Raw genomic sequence first — 17,816 nt, forward strand, 5'->3', positions numbered from 1 at the left:
CATCTGCAGCCGTTGCTCCTCAGATCTGCTACGATCAAAACCGACGGGGCTCTTGCGGTCTCCTTCAATGTATCGGTGGAGAGGACTTTGCCATAATCTCGTCATCAAGCCGAACAAGCCGTAGGCCAGTAAGATATAGCCAAGGCACAGTCGTCTGCAAATCAACTACAATCCCGCTAACTTCGGACATGGTCGATTTCAGCTTAGTGGCCGACGGTTCTCCATGTGGATCAAGCTCGCTTTGTGTCAGATCAAATTGCACATCGATAAGTTCACTTGGCACTACACCATGTCCATCAAGTCGTGGTAGGGTGTGTGCAGGAAATGGTGTGTGCACAACTCTCAACTCGTGCTTGTGTAACCGTGGCTGGACAGGTGCTGACTGCTCACGTGCAACTAGTGGTGCTGTTAATGGTCGGTGGGGTCCTTGGACAGTGTGGTCAGGCTGCTCCCAATCCTGTGGTACAAGTGGTATAAGGACACGCACCCGGGACTGTGATAATCCTCCGCCAAGTAATGGTGGTACGGTATGCCGTGGTGCAACTAGTGACCGGCAAACATGCAACCGTGTTCAATGTGCCACACCTGTCAATGGTAACTGGGAAAAATGGAGTGCATGGTCTAGATGTTCGGCTACATGCGGAGCTGGAACTCGTTCTCGTCAACGTACATGCAACAACCCATCACCATCTAATGGTGGATCACAATGTTCTGGTAGAAGTACCGAGAGGCAAAGATGTCATAATCGAGCTTGTCCTGTAAATGGTGGATGGAGTCCTTGGACAGTGTCAACGCCATGCTCCCAGACCTGTGGCACACGTGGTGTAAGGAAACGCACTCGGGTTTGTAATAATCCTACGCCAAGAAATGCTGGTAGGAATTGCGATGGTGGAACTAGTCACTGGCAAGCATGCAACCTTGTTCCATGTCCCACACTCGTCAATGGTAACTGGGCACGATGGAGTGCATGGTCTGGATGTTCGGCTACATGTGGAGGTGGAACTCGTTCTCGTCAACGTACATGCAACAACCCATCACCATCTAATGGTGGATCACAATGTTCTGGTAGAAGTACCGAGAGGCAAAGATGTCATAATCGAGCTTGCCCTGTGGATGGTGAATGGAGTGGTTGGACAGTGCGGACACCCTGCTCCCAGACCTGTGGCACACGTGGTGTAAAGACACTAACTCGGACCTGTAACAATCCTACGCCAAGTAATGGTGGCAACGTATGTCGTGGTACACATATCAACCGGCAAACATGCAACCTTGCTCGATGTGCCACACCTGTCAATAGTAACTGGGCACGATGGGGTTCATGGTCTGGGTGTTCGGCTACATGCGGAGGTGGAACTCGTTCTCGTCAACGTACGTGCAACAACCCATCAACATCTAATGGTGGATCACGATGTTCTGGTCGTGGTCGAGCTTCACAGCAATGTAACACTGCAGCCTGTCCAACATGGGGACCATGGGGCTCGTTCAGGCCATGTACCAGGTCGTGTGGTGGAGGTGTTCGTGTTCGTTCTCGCTCGTGTCCGTTATCTGCTACATGCTCTGGTTTGGCTACTACTTCTGTTCCATGCAATACCCGTGCATGTGGACCTGCTCCTGTTGACGGTGGCTGGTCAGCATGGTCCGGCTTCTCTCCATGTTCCGCTACTTGCGGCCTTGGCTCTAAGGTGCAAACCCGTTATTGCAACCAGCCATCGCCAACCAACGGCGGCAGGAGCTGCAGGCCTGATAGTTTGGCAGTGGAAACCAACTCTATCCGCTGCCAGAGACCTTCCTGTTCTCAATGGAATATCTGGGGAACCTGGTCAGGCTGCTCCCTTACCTGTGGTATTGGTGTACGTGTGCGCATGAGAACATGTCCGGTTGCTAACAATTGCCCAGGATCAGCCACAGACACTGATAGCTGTAACGTATTAGCATGTGATATGTCCATAGCTGGTCAGTGGACACAGTGGACAGGCTGGAGTCAAGTAGGTACTTGTTATGGCTGTCCACGAGGTAGCTACAGGCAAAGGACTCGCAACTGCATAAGTCCGAAGCCAATGGAAGGAGCTGCTCAGTGCTCGGGTGTAAGGGAACAGCGCGAATCATGTCCTGCGTGCCAAGACGGTGGTCTCAGTGACTGGTCAGAATGGCGTGGAAACTGCGATGAAGAACATAGCCAGAGTCGAGTGCGAGCATGCACCAGCCCACCGCCGACTAATGGTGGACTCAACTGCTCCGGCCCAACAACTGATGAGCGCATCTGTGCCAGGTTCTTGCCATGGAGCGAATGGGCTGATAGTGGTAATTGTTCACTATGTGGTGAAGATCCGGTAAACAACGTTCAAGTTCGCCATCGTCAATGTAACACAACTCGGATTGCCCCATGCACAGGTGACTTGAATGAGACGAGTACATGTCCCCAGTGTGCTACTTCAAATGCGGAAGCAGGTCTCACCAGTTCGAGCATTGCTGGCCTAGTGTTGGCTCTCCTCATTCTCGCCACACTACTGGTTGTGGCCTTTGTTTGGCGCGACCAATTGCCCGCCAGTATTGAGTTTCTTGGGCAGACGTGGAGGACACAAGCACGCGTGCCGAGGCGTAAATTATGAGCACTTCTTGTCGCTGCGACAGGACGTGCGTGGCGACCTGCCTATTCCAATCTGTGTGTGCGCTGGTCACAAACAGGCCACACTACACTGTCCTCACGCCGCAATGAGCAATGATGGTCACAATGGGGTAACATTGAACTCAACAGGGTTTATTTTCCAATTCCAGCCGGGAGTACAATTCTTAACAAGTACCAAAATATTTCAAGCTGATGTTTGCAGTATTCAGTGTTCAGATGAACATTCTTTGTATCGCCGACAATATGCCACTCTCGATCCTCCCTCCCTACAGTCTCGGTCTTAACTTGCAAAGACATTTTGTTTATGTTTTCTGCAATAATTTGTGATAATGAATAATTGAACCTTCTCAATATTTTGTCCCTATTGCCATGTAGCGTATCCACATAGCATGGTCCCCACTCTGTTTCTTTCTTCCTGTCAGAGAAATCTCTGGATTTATTTGAGTTGAAAATTTGGATCAAACTAACTGGTAGTGCTCCTGCAGTGTGATTGGTTTCAGACGTACACACACCAGCAATCATGCTATGCTATAACTTGCCATGCAAAGCAGCCAGTATGGTCGGTGCCGATGCACCAGGAGCAAGACCCTCCTTGTCCCAACAAGTCATCGTACCGCCAGGCTCCTACAGGGCTGCTCAATGAAATCCGATCGCACGAGTCGAGCGAGCGTCGCCTGCTTTGCAGTCCTGTCCTAGACCCGAGAACACAGAGCCGTAGACTGGTGCAGGACGCTGGCTTGACGCGCGCGCGCGCGCGCACGCACACGTGCGATTTGATTTCATTAAGCAGCACTGCAGTTGGGGACTGAGGGAGTAATGGACTGGAGGACAACAGACACACACGTTCCTTTAATACGATAAAAATACTCTTTTCTCTAGAATTTACCAGTCCCTCTTGGAGAGTAAAATAGAATGAAGCAGCACCTGGCGGGGCAAGACAAACATTATTTTGGCACATGTACCTTGAATAGCCTTTCTTGCATTGCTATGAGAGAGAGAGAGAGAGAGAGAGAGAGAGAGAGAGAGAGAGAGAGAGAGAGAGAGAGAGAGAGAGAGAGAGAGACAGGAAAGATGCATGTGGACCACAATGTTGTAGCACTCACACTCTTCAAATAATACGTACTCACCATTTTTGTCCACATGCACACACAGCTGCCATATTCATCTTCTGCTACCATTCTCAGATTCACTGCATAAGTTCACATTACACGCGCCATGCATAACCGCGAGCTGCTGCATTCTCACGCTCCTTGTCAAGTTATTCTTGCTACATAACTGGTTGTTTTAGTGATTCTTACTATGTGACGATGTTCCACTGATGATAGTCACTAGACATTGTCACACACACACACACACACACACACACACACACACACACACACACACACACACACACACACACACACACACACACACACACACACACACACACACACACACACACACACACACACACACACACACACACACACACACACACACACACACACACACACACACACACACACACACACACACACACACACACACACACACACACACACATGTATGTGCATGCATGCACATACACACATGAACACTCATACACACACACACACACACACAATACAATACAATACAATACAATATGCCCATCCGGAGATGATTGCAGGTTCCGAAGGGACCAAGAGTGTTCAAGTCACGAGCAGAATCGGGCGTGGCGAGTCAAGTCCTGGCGACGGCGATAGCGCTTTCCACAAGTGCAAACGAAGTCTAAGGTGACGGGCTCGGTCGGAGGCACACACACACACACACACACACGCACGCACACACACACACACATGCATTATATGGCATTACATGTATATGACAATGTTTTCCCCAGACCCCTGTACAAGACGACCCATTATTAGACAATTTTCTATCGCACCCCGATATAAGACAACATGAAACATCGATTGAATTATCCAGGCCCATGGCCGTTGGCTTTGTCTTGTAATCAGGGAATCGAACCTGCGGGACAACAGAAGCTGACGTTACAGGTGGAATCCTGATAATTTGAACCTCAAAATGCCAGGAAAAAACTTCTAATTATCTGGACATTCTAATTATCCAAACATGAACCCACAACATAATAATGTATGTCAAAATGCTCTCATGGTCACACAGAGTTTCGCTATGGACCTTAGACACAGATTTCACGGATACTGAACTGACCGGCACAGCCTGCTCATGCAAACTGAACTGACCAGTACAGAGTACAGTGAACTTCGAATTACACTTTGCTAACTTCGAATTATCAGCACAAATCCCACACATTTTCTATGTAAGTGGAATCCGTGGGACTTCTAATTAACCGAACATATCCAGTTCGAGGTTGGAATTATCAGAAATTGTTATGTGGGAATCGTATTGATAGAAATCGGTCCTGGAAAAACTTCTAATTACACATTGTAAGCGGTATGTTCGAATTAAGGAGGCTCCAACCTTCTGCGCTGCGCAGCCGGTCTGCCGCTCTGTTTTTTGCAGGCAAAAGTCTTGTGTTTGCTGCCATGATAAGTGCGAACAGTTGGGAAATTCCTTTTTTTACTTGGTAAACCGGCCTCTTGTACGGGCAGAATTAAAGGGGAAGTTAAGGCAAAAATTAAAATTTCACCAGTTGTAGTCTTCAGGGTGCTGAGTCGAATGGTCTTGGTCCGAGAAAGCTGAGACGCTCCCTTCCTACTTGAATCCCAATCGAACTCGCGCACTTCCCCCGAAACTGGGTGACTGCGCCCTACTAGATGGGGATTTGTATGCAAAATGTCACTAAAAGCGCCATTTCGTTCTTATAAAAGCACGGATGACCGCGATTGGCCCATATGTTGTAGTCTTTTGGACGCTGAGTCGACTGGTTTTGGTCCGAAAAGGCTGCGATGCAGCGTTCCTCCTTTATTCCCAATCGAACATGGTTGAAGAAGCGGTCACGTGGTCCTGGGTGCCCAAATCACCTGGTCACCACGCCAGCAGGCGAAAACTTTCACACCAAGGTTCAACTCGAGTGACAGGACTGCACCCAAAAAAGGACCACACAGCCGATTGAAGCGGCTTTTTCTGGCCAGTGAATCCCTATTTTTCATTTTTCCATTTTTTTATTCATTTACTTTTTTTTACACACACACGCCATGGCGCCACACGACATACTCCGGCATACACTGGCTGTTGGTAACCACCCAGGAGCATGAAAGAAGAGCTAGGAGAATGAGAAAGAGAGGAAAGACGTGTGCGACCATAACCGTCGGGATTTGAACCCGCAACCTCTCGATTGGAAATCGACTGCACATACCACTGCACCATATGGGACACACACACACACACACACGTGCGCGCGTCACGGACAAACGAACAAACACCAGAAGCACCAACCATCCCACAGCATCTCACCTTCTCATAAACTCATCTCTTATTGGCGATGGTGCCATCATGAGAATAAAGAATTCAAACCATGACTCGTCCGATCAGCAACCAGCATGACAATGGTGACCCAGGTCCCTTCTCCCACACTCTGGACATATCTGGGTGTGGTAAAATTATGTTGCTGTGCTGGCTTTCGTTCTAGCAGCGCAGCACCAACTCTCAATCACCGGGTGCTGATGGCCACAGTCAGGCTCCGGAAGTGGCTGCTGGGAACCTGACGGTGGTTTGTCAGAGTCAGCCGGTCAGTTTGTGCAGCTGCTCTGGCAGCCCGCTCCATTGTCAACAGGAAACATTATATGTCTTCGTAACAGAGCGTCTCGCTGCAACTAAATACTTCACCAGCATGCCACTGGTCCTACTGTAGCTGTAGTGGAGGTTCTACTAGTACTACTGTATCTGCTAGTGCTAGTACACATGTACACGGCTGCAGGAACTGCGATCATGTGATGGACGTGTGCCGCCGCAAAGACCTGGTAGACTCGTGCAGTAAGAAGATTGTTGTCGAGCCGAACCCCACTTGAATCAGGGACGATTTTTCATTACTAAGTATTCTGCTGATGAAACGGGTTGTGGGACACCGCTAACACGAGCACCGGTGTAGTAGATCTACGATATACGAGTCAATGAATCTGAAGCTGGACGGCACTGCACTGCTCTGGAAGTACTCCCACTGCACTGGCACTGACCGTGACATGATCACGTGATAGTGAGTCTGTGACCCGTAGATATTTTAATTATGGTAGATCTACACAGGCTAGGCTGCAAAGTAAAGTCATCAAAATTAATGAAAAGCGGCTTCGTGGAACCAGCAGGCAAGTCAATCGCCTACGTTGCGTATGGCAGGTATACAGAGTCCAGGTCAAGCATCATGGCTGGCGAACCAAGAAGAAGAATACTGGCATGGAGGTGTCTTGTGGATGTCTTGGCATGCATCGGTATCATCATTGCTGTAGGTATACTACAGGTGGTGACGCCCTTCCGTAGAGGATTTTTCTGCAACGATGAGACCATCGCGTACCCATTCAAGCCGAGCACTATACCATTCTCTGCTGTTGCGGTAGTTTCCACACTTGCTCCATTGACCCTGGTGAGTCATTACAGTAATTGTAGGTCATTGGACATTTGTAGCTACAGACTCAGTATGGTGCCGTCTCTCTCGACTTCGTATCGAAAGCGTTTCGAAAAATACAAAACCAAAGCTGCACTGACAGGATCGCTTTTCTAATGATTACATGTATACAGTCATGTACATGTGCTCGTACTAGTATTTGAAAATTCGAATACACATGTTTGAGACATGTCACTTATGTCATGACCAGATCACAAGCACATGTCCATTGGCATTTGTATAAAATACACGTCATGTATTGACATGTACTACAGTCCATTTCAAAACTATAGACGCGTACCTAGGCAAAAACCGTTATGCCAGCATCTATACCACATAAAATCTGTGATCACTTTGTGCATAAATTTTTCCAAATTGGGCGTCTGTTATCCAATCCTTTAGAAACTATATGAGAGTAATTGTGGAGCGATCCTGAGCAATATTCCGAAAACTATTCTCAAAAAGTTCCAGCCAAATTTGAAATATTTCAAAAACCCTACGCGTCTATAGCAGGGAGTGGTATTTTACGACTCCCTGGTCTATAGTTTTGAAATGCACTGTAGAAATGATAATACTACAGTAATTATGACCCACTCACGAGCTCAGCTGGCTTGCAGCTTGGCGCATCGACTGACTGTGCATGGGGGCCAGGGCCTACGTACAGTACAAATAGGGCCCAGGGGCAGGGAGTTGTTGTATTTGTAAGCTCTTGTTTGCCTGTTCAGGATATGTAGTCTATTGTAGATCCATCCTTGGGCCCCATGATAGGAGAGTGAAAAGAAGTACTAGTAATCGTGACTTATTTGGGAAGTATGGCTGAACGTTTGGACAGAAGGGTGATCATGGGCTGGCGATGCCTGGTGGATTTCTCGTCTCTCGTGGTGATTGCTATAGTGGTAGCCGTGCTGCAGACGGTTACGCCGTTTCACAGGGGATTCTTTTGCGATGATCAATCCATTGTGTATCCGTTCAAAAAGAGTACTGTCTCAACTGTGGTGCTCATGATCGTTGGCGTCTTCTCTCCGTTGCTTCTGGTACGCTGCTTTCTTCCGGAATGCAAGTCTCTGCAGTTTGCTGCCACAGGATAGTTTGCTTTACACAAAGTAATGTTTACAGACTGTGACTACTTTAAGTAACTGTACAGTAGTCAATAGAATGTAGTACAGTCAACTTCGCCAATAACGACATTCGGCGGGGCATCAGAAAAGTGTCCTTATTCGCGAAGTGTCCTTATAACCGAAGTCCCATTTGAATGTATGTGAACCCATATTTTGTATAGTATGATATGCATATCAAAATCAAGCTCTTTTCTTGCTCTATGTCAATGTGTACTTTATTTTCATATTGCAGTTGAAAGGAACTAAAAATTCAATATGCAAGGGAAATCAATTGAAAAATATGCCTTTTTGAGCCATTTACAGTAGGGCTTGGCGGATAATGCCGGCAGAAAAATTGGCAGAATTCGGTACTTTTTCTGGTAAGTTTCATGCATGTTTGGTATGTGGATAAAGAAATGGAGCAGAATTCGAGGAATTGCCCGCCATAAGGTTTGTATGGTTCTGCCAATTTCGGTGCAAAAAAAGCAGAATCTGCCACCTTTTCGAGCATTATCCGCCAAGGCCTAATTTACAGGGCCAGAGACATGTACATGTATGATGATTACTGTACAATCATGTACAACTACATGTACATTGTATACATAATAGGTGTGCTGGTAAATCCAACAATTATTTTGAAGCCAACATAAAAAAGGAAGAAAAAGCCCCCCCCCCCCTTGGCTGCATTTTCTTGCATGTGTGCCTTTTATCACCATAGGCATAGGTTCTGGTACTTCTGCATGACAGGTACATGTACTTGACTGACAGGTACTTGAAATAGCTGTCAAAAGCCCAGAAAGTCGTTATTCAAGCAGTGAATATGACCACGGGGCACTAAAAGCATGTCGCTATACGCGAATTGTCGTTATTCAGATAGTCGTTATATCCGAAGTTAAATGTATACAGTTAGATGGGACTTTGCTCTGGGCATGGAAATTCGGTCGTTATTCGCGAATTGTCGTTATATCCGCAGTCGTTATTAGCGAAGTTGACTGTACAGTGAAACCTGTCTAAGGCGATCACTCAAGGCCAAGGGACGAGAAAAAGTGGTCACCTCGGCCAGGTGCTTCTTATCCAGGTTGAGTGGGTCACGTGAACATATCCACTATACATGTACAATTGTACATGCGATAATTATAATCATTTTGATCAGTGCATCACACTGCAGCCACCTATGCTACTATCACGACTCATGTGCCTGGACGCTTCAGACCTGTCAAGCCGTGAGTGTCGTGCATGCACCATGTGCTTCTACACTTCCTGCGCTGACGTGTACATGTACCATGTGTGGTGCACAGTGCAATGCGTGTATGTACATGTACTAGTAGGGTGCAACGCGGTCGCGGACGGGAGGGTGGTCGTTGGTCGCGTTGAGCGAGTGGTCGCCTTATCCGAGCTGTTTTTGAATGTGAATGCGTCCATGACAAGGAAAAGTGGTCGCCATATCCGGGTGGTCGCCATTACAGGTTTTACTGTAGAATGTTTGTCGTCTTCAGAACATTGAGCGTATGCGTGAAGTACAATGCATTGAGCGTATGCGTGAAGTACAATGCATTGAGCGTATGCATGAAGTACAATGCATTGAGCGTATGCGTGAAGTACAATGCATTGAGCGTATGCATGAAGTACAATGCATTGAGCGTATGCGTGAAGTACAATGCATTGAGCGTATGCATGAAGTACAATGCATTGAGCGTATGCGTGAAGTACAATGCATTGGAATAAAATAATGCCCGTCCACAGGAGATACAATGACATGTGGCAGGTCTTGAAAAACTGACAGTATAAAAGTATGTACATACCTGTCAGATTGAGTGTACATACCTGTCACACACATACGCGTGCACACTTGCTTGCGCTCACTCACGCACACACACACATGCACACACTGTGGGTGAACCGGTATATTACCTGGTACTACTAACTGTAAACATGTTGCATTGTACCAAAAGTACATATTGTCATAAGCAAGAGTACAACTCTAGGATCTCTCAGCCCATGGTCATGATGTGGGTGATCCAAATGCAAAAAAACTGTTACTAGTATAATTATGGGTAAGGCAGCTACGATAGTTGAAGCAGACTACTGGGTGCACCGGTGGGTAGATCCATGTGTCCTGAACCTGAAGAACTGATACTCTACCTACATGACAAGCATACACAATCTCTCTCACCTTCTCATAAATTTATCTCTTATTGGCGATGGTGCCATCGTGAGAATAAAGAATTCAAATTCAAAGCATGGAAAGTTATGCACATTTGATCATACTTTTGCTGGAAGTGACGCAAAAATTCACAGCTCAGGATAGGAGTTGCACACTCTTGGTTATGTGCTCTTGCTTGTACCAGTGGCGTGTGTGTGTGCGTGCGTGTGTGTGTGTGTGTGATATGGGTGTGTGAGTGTGTGTGTGTGTGTGTGTGTGTGTGCGTGCGTGCGTTTGTGTGTGTGTGTGTGTGTGTGTGAGAGTGGTGTGTGTGTGTGTGAGTGGGATCATTTTCAAGTCCACCCAGAGTTTTGGGGATTTCAGGGGGTGTCGGCCGTTGGGCGGTTCAATAGCCAATTGAGTCTCTCCAAGACGCCTTTTGAGTCTCTCTCCCCTCTCCCGGGGAGACCCACGTGACCAGTTTTGGCAGTGAGCAACAAGTACAAGTGTGTGTGTGTGTGTGTGTGTGTGTGTTGTCACTGTTGTGTGTGTGTGCGTGTGCGTGCGTGTGTGTGTGTGATATGTGCGTGTGTGTGTGTGTTGTCACTGCTGTGTGTATTGTCACTGCTGTGTGTGTGTGTTGTCACTGCTGTGTGTGTGTGTGTGTTGTCACTGCTGTGTGTGTGTGTGTGTGTGTGTGTGTATTAGTACAGTTGATCCCAGTGTGTATGTAACCTAACTGTTAGTACTGTGTATTGTACCAGGGTTCTAGCCAAAAGGGGGGGGGGGGGGCATCATTTCCAATTTTCATGTTTTTCATGCACTTCAACGAAAATGCAGTGGAAAGTCACTATTAGATAGTTCATAAAGGCACATTTGTCTGGGGCGAAGTCGGGGATTCGCCTCACACTTTGCATTTAGCGTGGCAAGACAATATTGGAAAGTGGAAAAATGGGATACGGGGTAACTGTTTCCAATGCCCCCTCCCCTCCCTCTACTATTTTGTCTGGCCCGGCCCATCATACGGGTATCAGCTACTTGTATAACGTATCAAAACGCGTGATAGTGTGGTGTACAGAGAGACTGGGCATTCTCTCCTGGGTGCGGGGGTGTCCCTAGCTGAAAGGGGTCCAATAAGAAAATCGTACCTTCATCAGCTATTTATGAAACTTGTTCTTTTCTGTGCCATGTGGTTGACTCTGCAGTTCGCGCTTGGGGCGTATCGACTGTCATTCTTTGACTCCTGGGGCTCATCAGCCTCTCGATGTGAACTAAATGTGCGAGGAAAGCAGTACCGCGTGAGCCCCTGCATAGTGCACTTCTTCCACTTTGCCTTCATCTTCATCTTGGGAGGCATGGTCAATCAGCTGATCACTGATGTGGGCAAGGTATACTTGTTGTGTTCATGCATGCATGCATGTGTGTGTGCGCATGCGCGTGCATCTGTTTGTACATGCATATGTTTGTGCATGCACGTGTTTGTACATGCATGTGTTTGTGTGCACTTTTTTTGTACATGCATGTGTTTGTGAGGTGGAATGTGTGTGTGTGTGTGGGGGGGGGGGGGGGGGTCTTACACCGGTCTTACTTCGAAGTATAATTATTTGAGTTTTGTATACAGTGAAGCCTGTCTGAGGCAACCACTCAAGGGACCTTAGATATGTGGTCTCCTTATCCAGGTTCATGTGAGTGGAAATAACATCCCTTGCTTCTAGTTGCAGTCGTCCTGTGGGACAGATGGCAGTGTTATCACCGGGAAGTAGTACAATACGTACTACTCCCTGGTTATCACAGTGGCTGCCCTGACACGTTTTACTCAATAATGTGGATATGCACTGGCATCTTTCACTTACTAACACCTACATGTATATTACCTATGTTGCCACACCTGCCGACATGTCAGTAGCCTGCCGATTTTTGAGGCATGTCACGACCTGCCGACAATTGACCTTCTCCTGCCGACAAGAGCCATGAAAGTGTCCAAGTTTGACCTTATGCGTGGTTTAGAAGTCATGATCCAGATTTTTGGCTCTTACTGCTCATTACGCGTGTTTCCATAGCTCTCTCCTAAGGCGCTAAGCGAAATCATCATCTGTCTGGGGAAAAATCGGCAAACTCAGCCTGAGTCTCACGCAAAAAAGTTTATTTTTTTCTTATCAGTGCCGTGCGCGTGTGTGTGTATTGAGGTCGCTATATAGGGGAGGGGGTCCGGGGCGAAGCCCCCGGATGATGCATTTTGTTTTTTTATCCTACTGATATTTGGCTATAATGATGTGGCAACACTGATATTACAGAACCTGGTACATGTACCGGTGCTGATAATATGGACTCTGTTGTTCTTGGCTTGCTTGCCTTCTATTACTGGATGACATAATTGTACATGTACCAGTAGTGAGAAAGCAGTGCTAGGTGCAGATAAGAAAGTGCGTGCACAGGCTGTCACAGGCTGTGTGTCATCGAGAGTGCGTAATCCCCAAATAGTGTGCGACTCCACTGTGAGTGCGGTCGCGCGGTCGAGAATTATTTTAAACAGACCAGGAATCCCAGGTGTCTACTGCCGAAGAGGTGGCTGAAGATGCGGACACACTTGATTTGCAGGCAGAGTACACTTGGGACCAAAGCGGAGGATGCAGTATTAGGCTTGGGCCTGTTTTGGACTTCCCACTCTAAATAAAGAATACAAGTATTTATGGAGAAATAGTCGAGAAATATTCGCTTGCACAGTATTCAAGCGGTAGTTTAGAGGCGGGCAAACTTGTTTCGCGATCTATAAGTTCGCATGCAATGACCCAAACCCACACAGTCAATTAGACACTTCCTTTCATCTCATCTATCAAACGTTTTCTTTCCCTTCTCTTTAGAATAGTAGGATAGTGCAGGGAATGTTGGAAATTTGAAAGACACATCACTATCTAGAGTTTGTATAGTATTGATGGAAGAATACTTGGAATAGCCATCGGCTCCCTGTAGTGTCTAGTGTGCCCGTTTGCTAAACATCTTCACTGACCGGTACAGTGTAACGTTACTCGTGTTTTGCTTGCACTGCAGGTGACTATTGGCCGCCTTCGGCCCAACTTTATCTCGGTGTGCAAGCCGAACTACACGGCGTTTAACTGCACGGATGAGCACGGTTTGAATCGCTATGTCCTGGGCGATTTTTGCACTGGTGATAAATCTGATATCGAAGACTCCAGGTAGGATCTTGGATGCTGGTTCCACTTTGTAGCTCGTAACGTTCTGGTCTGGTTGAGTGCAAATGTCCAGCATTAGCGCTGCGTGTGCTCCTGTACCTCTTGCTACGTGTACTTCCGAAGTACATGTTGATGATGTAATAATTGTACAATTATTACATCATCAACATGTACATGTGAAGTACACAATCTGCGGACAGCATGCTGTTTCGTTTTTTGTTTCGTTTACATGTGAAGTACATGTTGATGATGTAATAATTGTACAATCATGTACATGTGCATGTTTCCCATACCTGCCAAGTATCCAGATTTTTTCGGGATTATCCCGTAATTTTGGATGAGCTCCCGCGATCCCGAAATTCCTGTCGATTATCCCGAAATTCATTGTACAAGAAACAAGCTTGATATTGTACTTGGAGCACTTCAGATGACTTGTCACAGGCCAGTGGTTGTCCTTATTGATTCCGGACCGCCATAGCCTGCAGTACCAGTGGATCTACTAGTGCTCCTTCCATGAGCAGTCTCTGAAAACCTCCGTTTTTGAGTCTTGAACATGTGTAAGTGTGATCCGATAATCACCATCAATCATCTATTATCGAAATGTTGGTGCCATCAAAAGTTGAAAAAGGATTGTTTTGGTAAAAATATGACATATCCCGAAAGACCAAGACAAATCCCGGGATTTTGCAATGGCGATCCAGAAAAAGCACTCTCAGTACTTGGCAGGTATGGGGGTTTCCCCCATTTCTTTTTAAGTGTATGAGTCAGGCATTTGTCGCTGTTGTCTTAGCTATTCTTCCTTGCACTGTTTCTATCACCTCTCTGCTGTACTTAATCCATTGTCCATGTTCATTTGATTTTGCCTGCATTTCACCTGATGATAAGGCATGACAGTATACCAGTGGAAACTTTCCAGATGTTCAAGACCCTGAAGTAGGGTGTCCTTCTTCTCAGTGTCGTTGCATTCTTGTCTCCGAGGAAACGAATTTTACATGTACGAGTAGTTTTAAAAACATGGCTGATTGTGTCTCTTCTACGTTTGCAGGAAGTCGTGGCCATCTGGCCACTCGTCAGCCTCAGCCTACGCAATGGTCTTTGCTTTTGTAAGTGTCTGTCCGTGATATCCAGTTCTATCTGACCATGGCTACAATCTCTATGTCACAGAGGCCTGTGGCAACTGCCAGGAAAAGAAGAGTGTGGCAACTGCCAGGAAAGTGCCCAGTCGACGTAGTGCAGAGTACTTATCAGAGAGAAGGGGCTGAGGATTTAGTTGTGACCCTGTCTTTCATGCCTACATATAGGCAGTCATTAGACAATGTGATCATCTGATGCTCCCAGTTTGCCCGTTGCAGTCGTCCTTGGGACAGGGCCGCGAACACGATTTGCATATGGACCATGGGGCACGTTGAATTTCCTAATCCGACGTCGAAATGTTATTTGTTGATCAGTACAATGATGCTTCCTGATGAGTGTTGTGCAAAAGCTAGTTCGATGCATTTTTATATTTTTCATCGTTCCTATTATTGTTCTTCACATTACATTTCCATCTGACATAGTTATTTCTTTGTCCATCACCACTTTCTCTAGAATTTGTTCGTGACATCTCAATAAACCTTCGTGAAATGATGCTTCAGCGAGACAAAAGAATATTACCGATTGGTTCCGAGGATTCTTTCGGGTTCTTGCATCTTTATCTGTTTTCTCTCTCTCTCTCTCTCTCTCTCTCTCTCTCTCTCTCTCTCTCTCTCTCTATCAATCTATCTATCTATTTATCTCTCTACAGCTCTACATTGAGTATTGTGCCATCTTCCGGCGTATGCCAGCGGCGAGGAACCTGGCCAATCTGGTCTTCATCCTGTTTGCTTTTTGCACGATACTGTCACGCATCGACGACAACAAGCATCACTGGAGCGATGTGTTATCCGGTGCCTTGATAGGACTGGGGGTTGCTCTTTCCATGGTAAGATAAGACCTCAATGGAGGAGAGAGAGACAGAGAGAGACAGACAGACAGACAGACAGAGAGACAGACACAGAGAGACAGACAGACAGAGAGACAGAAAGATAGAGGGGGGGGGAGAGAGAGAGAGAGAGAGAGAGAGAGAGAGAGAGAGAGAGAGAGAGAGAGAGAGAGGGAGAGGGGAATCCATAGGGTTGTCATTGGTTACTTTCAGTAATCTCTGGAATAGAAATACGTGTACTGCTAACAATGCATGTGCTTCTGGCATGTGCAAATTCAATTGGAATTCGATGTATTGAATTTAGAAACCGGTTACAAGTGGGCTTTTGGTGCTGAGATTTACTGCCTGTGTGTGTGTGTGTGTGTGTGTGTGTGTGTGTGTGTGTGTGTGTGTGTGTGTGTGTGTGTGTGTGTGTGTGCGCGCACGCTACTGCTACTTTCTGGTGCACAGTTTTACATCAATTTCCCGCTGCGTGACCGCTCACAGTACCTGCAGCCTACGGATGACGACCTATTGCCGCATGCTATGTATGAACGCTATGATGGCATGCGTCACACCGGCAGCAGTGATGATAGTCTGGAGGCAGGTGGAAAACCTACAGGTGCTTCCCAAGAGAATGCAGTATGATGTGTTAGGTTTTTTGTCCAGCCAAATCCTCTTCACGTGTGTCTTCGATACGGTAACATGCCCATGCACAGACGCAAACCATTCCAGGCGTGCCTGTGTGGCATGCTGCCATAGCTGTTTTGCGTGCGTTGTGTTTGGGAAGACGAACGACACGGCTGCATAAGTGTGCTGGCGCCCTAGCAAAAGGACGGCCGAGCTCCCTACACCCGACCTTGTGCTACCTACTGTGCTTGTGCAGCAGCGTACGTGCCGCATATTCTACTGACCACCTGACGTGCGTACACAGGATACAAGCAACCATCGTACTTCAGTGTAGATACAGCGTAGACTCAGCCGCCAAAGAACCCAGTACCCAAGACTCTAGACATTTTTCGAGGCATACCCAGCACATTCAAGATTGATCATTTTTATCCTGATCGCATTAGAATTTTCATGTAACGTTAGCATGACGATTATGGAAGTGTTGGCGGTGTGAGCTCGCCATCACTTGTTCATATGACGAGATTATCTTGTACCAGTCGCAACTAGTTACATTTGACCAGACGTAGGAGCAGAGGTGTCGGTAGCACCTTCCACACAGACATATTCCGATCCGGTAATAGGAAGCAACCCGGGCTTTTTTTTAGTTCTTTTTATCCATTATTTTTAGTCGGCGCGAATCGTTTTGGCCCCCGCAGCTACAGCAGAGTGTGAACATGTGCAGCTAACGTGGAGCCCAGCATGCAATTTTATAACTGGCCTTCAGTTGCAGTGCAACTAGGACATGTAGAGTGTTGTGTCGCTTTCCATAATTATAGTTATTTAAAAAAATAGTGAAGCTACAGTAGATTTTTAAATCAACGAAATCCTTTTAATCTTGTTGACAGATCTTTGTGGCCTAGAAATCGCTCACTATCGGTAGTGAATATGGATACCTGGTATGCAATTATACAATGCGTATTGAATCTTTATGGAAGCTCTCGGTCAAAAGTACAACAGTCTTGTTTGGATACAGCCCTGTGTGTTGCATGGGACGACCTGTATTGGTGGTGTGTGGGATATGAATTTTGTGTTGTGTGAGGCATGTGTGTTGTGTGGGACATGTAACCTGCATGCTGCTCCTCATCAACACAACCAACGGTCAGTACATGACAGTATACAGTGAACCAGTGCAGTATAACCAAGAGTACATAACCCGGTTATGTACTCTTGGTATAACATATCCGAAAAGGGTGTGCAACACAAAAACATGTGTACCGTATAGCTGAGGTACCAGTACCCTACTCTGTATCCAAGGTCAAACGACTGGGAAATTCAAAACAGGTACTGTACAGGGTATATTCTAGGACGAATTTCCAACCGGTTACGGTTCAATGAAGAGTCGGGAGGTCTCCCCCGGAAAATTTTTCAAAATACAACCCAAATATGGCACTCGACAGCAATTTAACAGATTTCTTGGTGCTGGAGTGTAGAAAAAAGCGTTTGACCATTCACAGCTCCATTCACCCACAGAAAGTACGGGCGGTTGGAACTGATTTGTAACTTTTCAACCGGTCGCCAACAATTTCAACCGGTTGGGGCGGTTCTAGAAAATTCCCTGGTACGGTATGGATCCACCCAAGGTCCACGGAAAAATACACCCCTAGCTGC

General features: G+C 46.7%; 2 protein-coding genes and 1 long non-coding RNA gene across 4 annotated transcripts; 2 read left to right on the top strand and 1 right to left on the bottom strand.

Moving 5' to 3' along the window:
- The first annotated feature begins 106 nt into the window (after window positions 1-106).
- On the top strand, window positions 107-3,120 carry LOC135814927 (coadhesin-like). The gene has a single exon (XM_065328126.1). It carries the CDS (start codon window positions 189-191, stop codon window positions 2,607-2,609), a length of 2,421 nt encoding a protein of 806 aa, XP_065184198.1. The 5' UTR covers window positions 107-188; the 3' UTR covers window positions 2,610-3,120.
- A 666-nt stretch (window positions 3,121-3,786) lies between these two features.
- On the bottom strand, window positions 3,787-6,874 carry LOC135814933 (uncharacterized). Its single transcript, XR_010553238.1, has 2 exons — window positions 6,029-6,874; window positions 3,787-4,378 (listed from the first exon to the last, which is right to left on the bottom strand). It is a non-coding gene; the product is annotated as an uncharacterized LOC135814933 (long non-coding RNA).
- On the top strand, window positions 6,859-17,176 carry LOC135814930 (phospholipid phosphatase 2-like). 2 transcript variants are annotated; one of them, XM_065328130.1, is made up of 6 exons: window positions 6,859-7,148; window positions 11,615-11,797; window positions 13,458-13,603; window positions 14,646-14,703; window positions 15,384-15,560; window positions 16,011-17,176. In XM_065328130.1, the coding sequence occupies exons 1-6, from the start codon at window positions 6,930-6,932 to the stop codon at window positions 16,185-16,187; spliced, it is 960 nt and encodes a 319-aa protein (XP_065184202.1). In that variant the 5' UTR covers window positions 6,859-6,929; the 3' UTR covers window positions 16,188-17,176. The 2 variants fall into 2 exon arrangements, with proteins under 2 accessions (XP_065184202.1, XP_065184203.1); XM_065328131.1 differs by lacking the exon at window positions 6,859-7,148 and adding an exon at window positions 7,762-8,203.
- The last annotated feature ends 640 nt before the right edge of the window (window positions 17,177-17,816 follow it).

The sequence above is a fragment of the Sycon ciliatum genome, chromosome 4, assembly GCF_964019385.1.
Source record: "Sycon ciliatum chromosome 4, ocSycCili1.1, whole genome shotgun sequence".
Classification (NCBI taxonomy): Eukaryota; Metazoa; Porifera; class Calcarea; order Leucosolenida; family Sycettidae; genus Sycon; species Sycon ciliatum.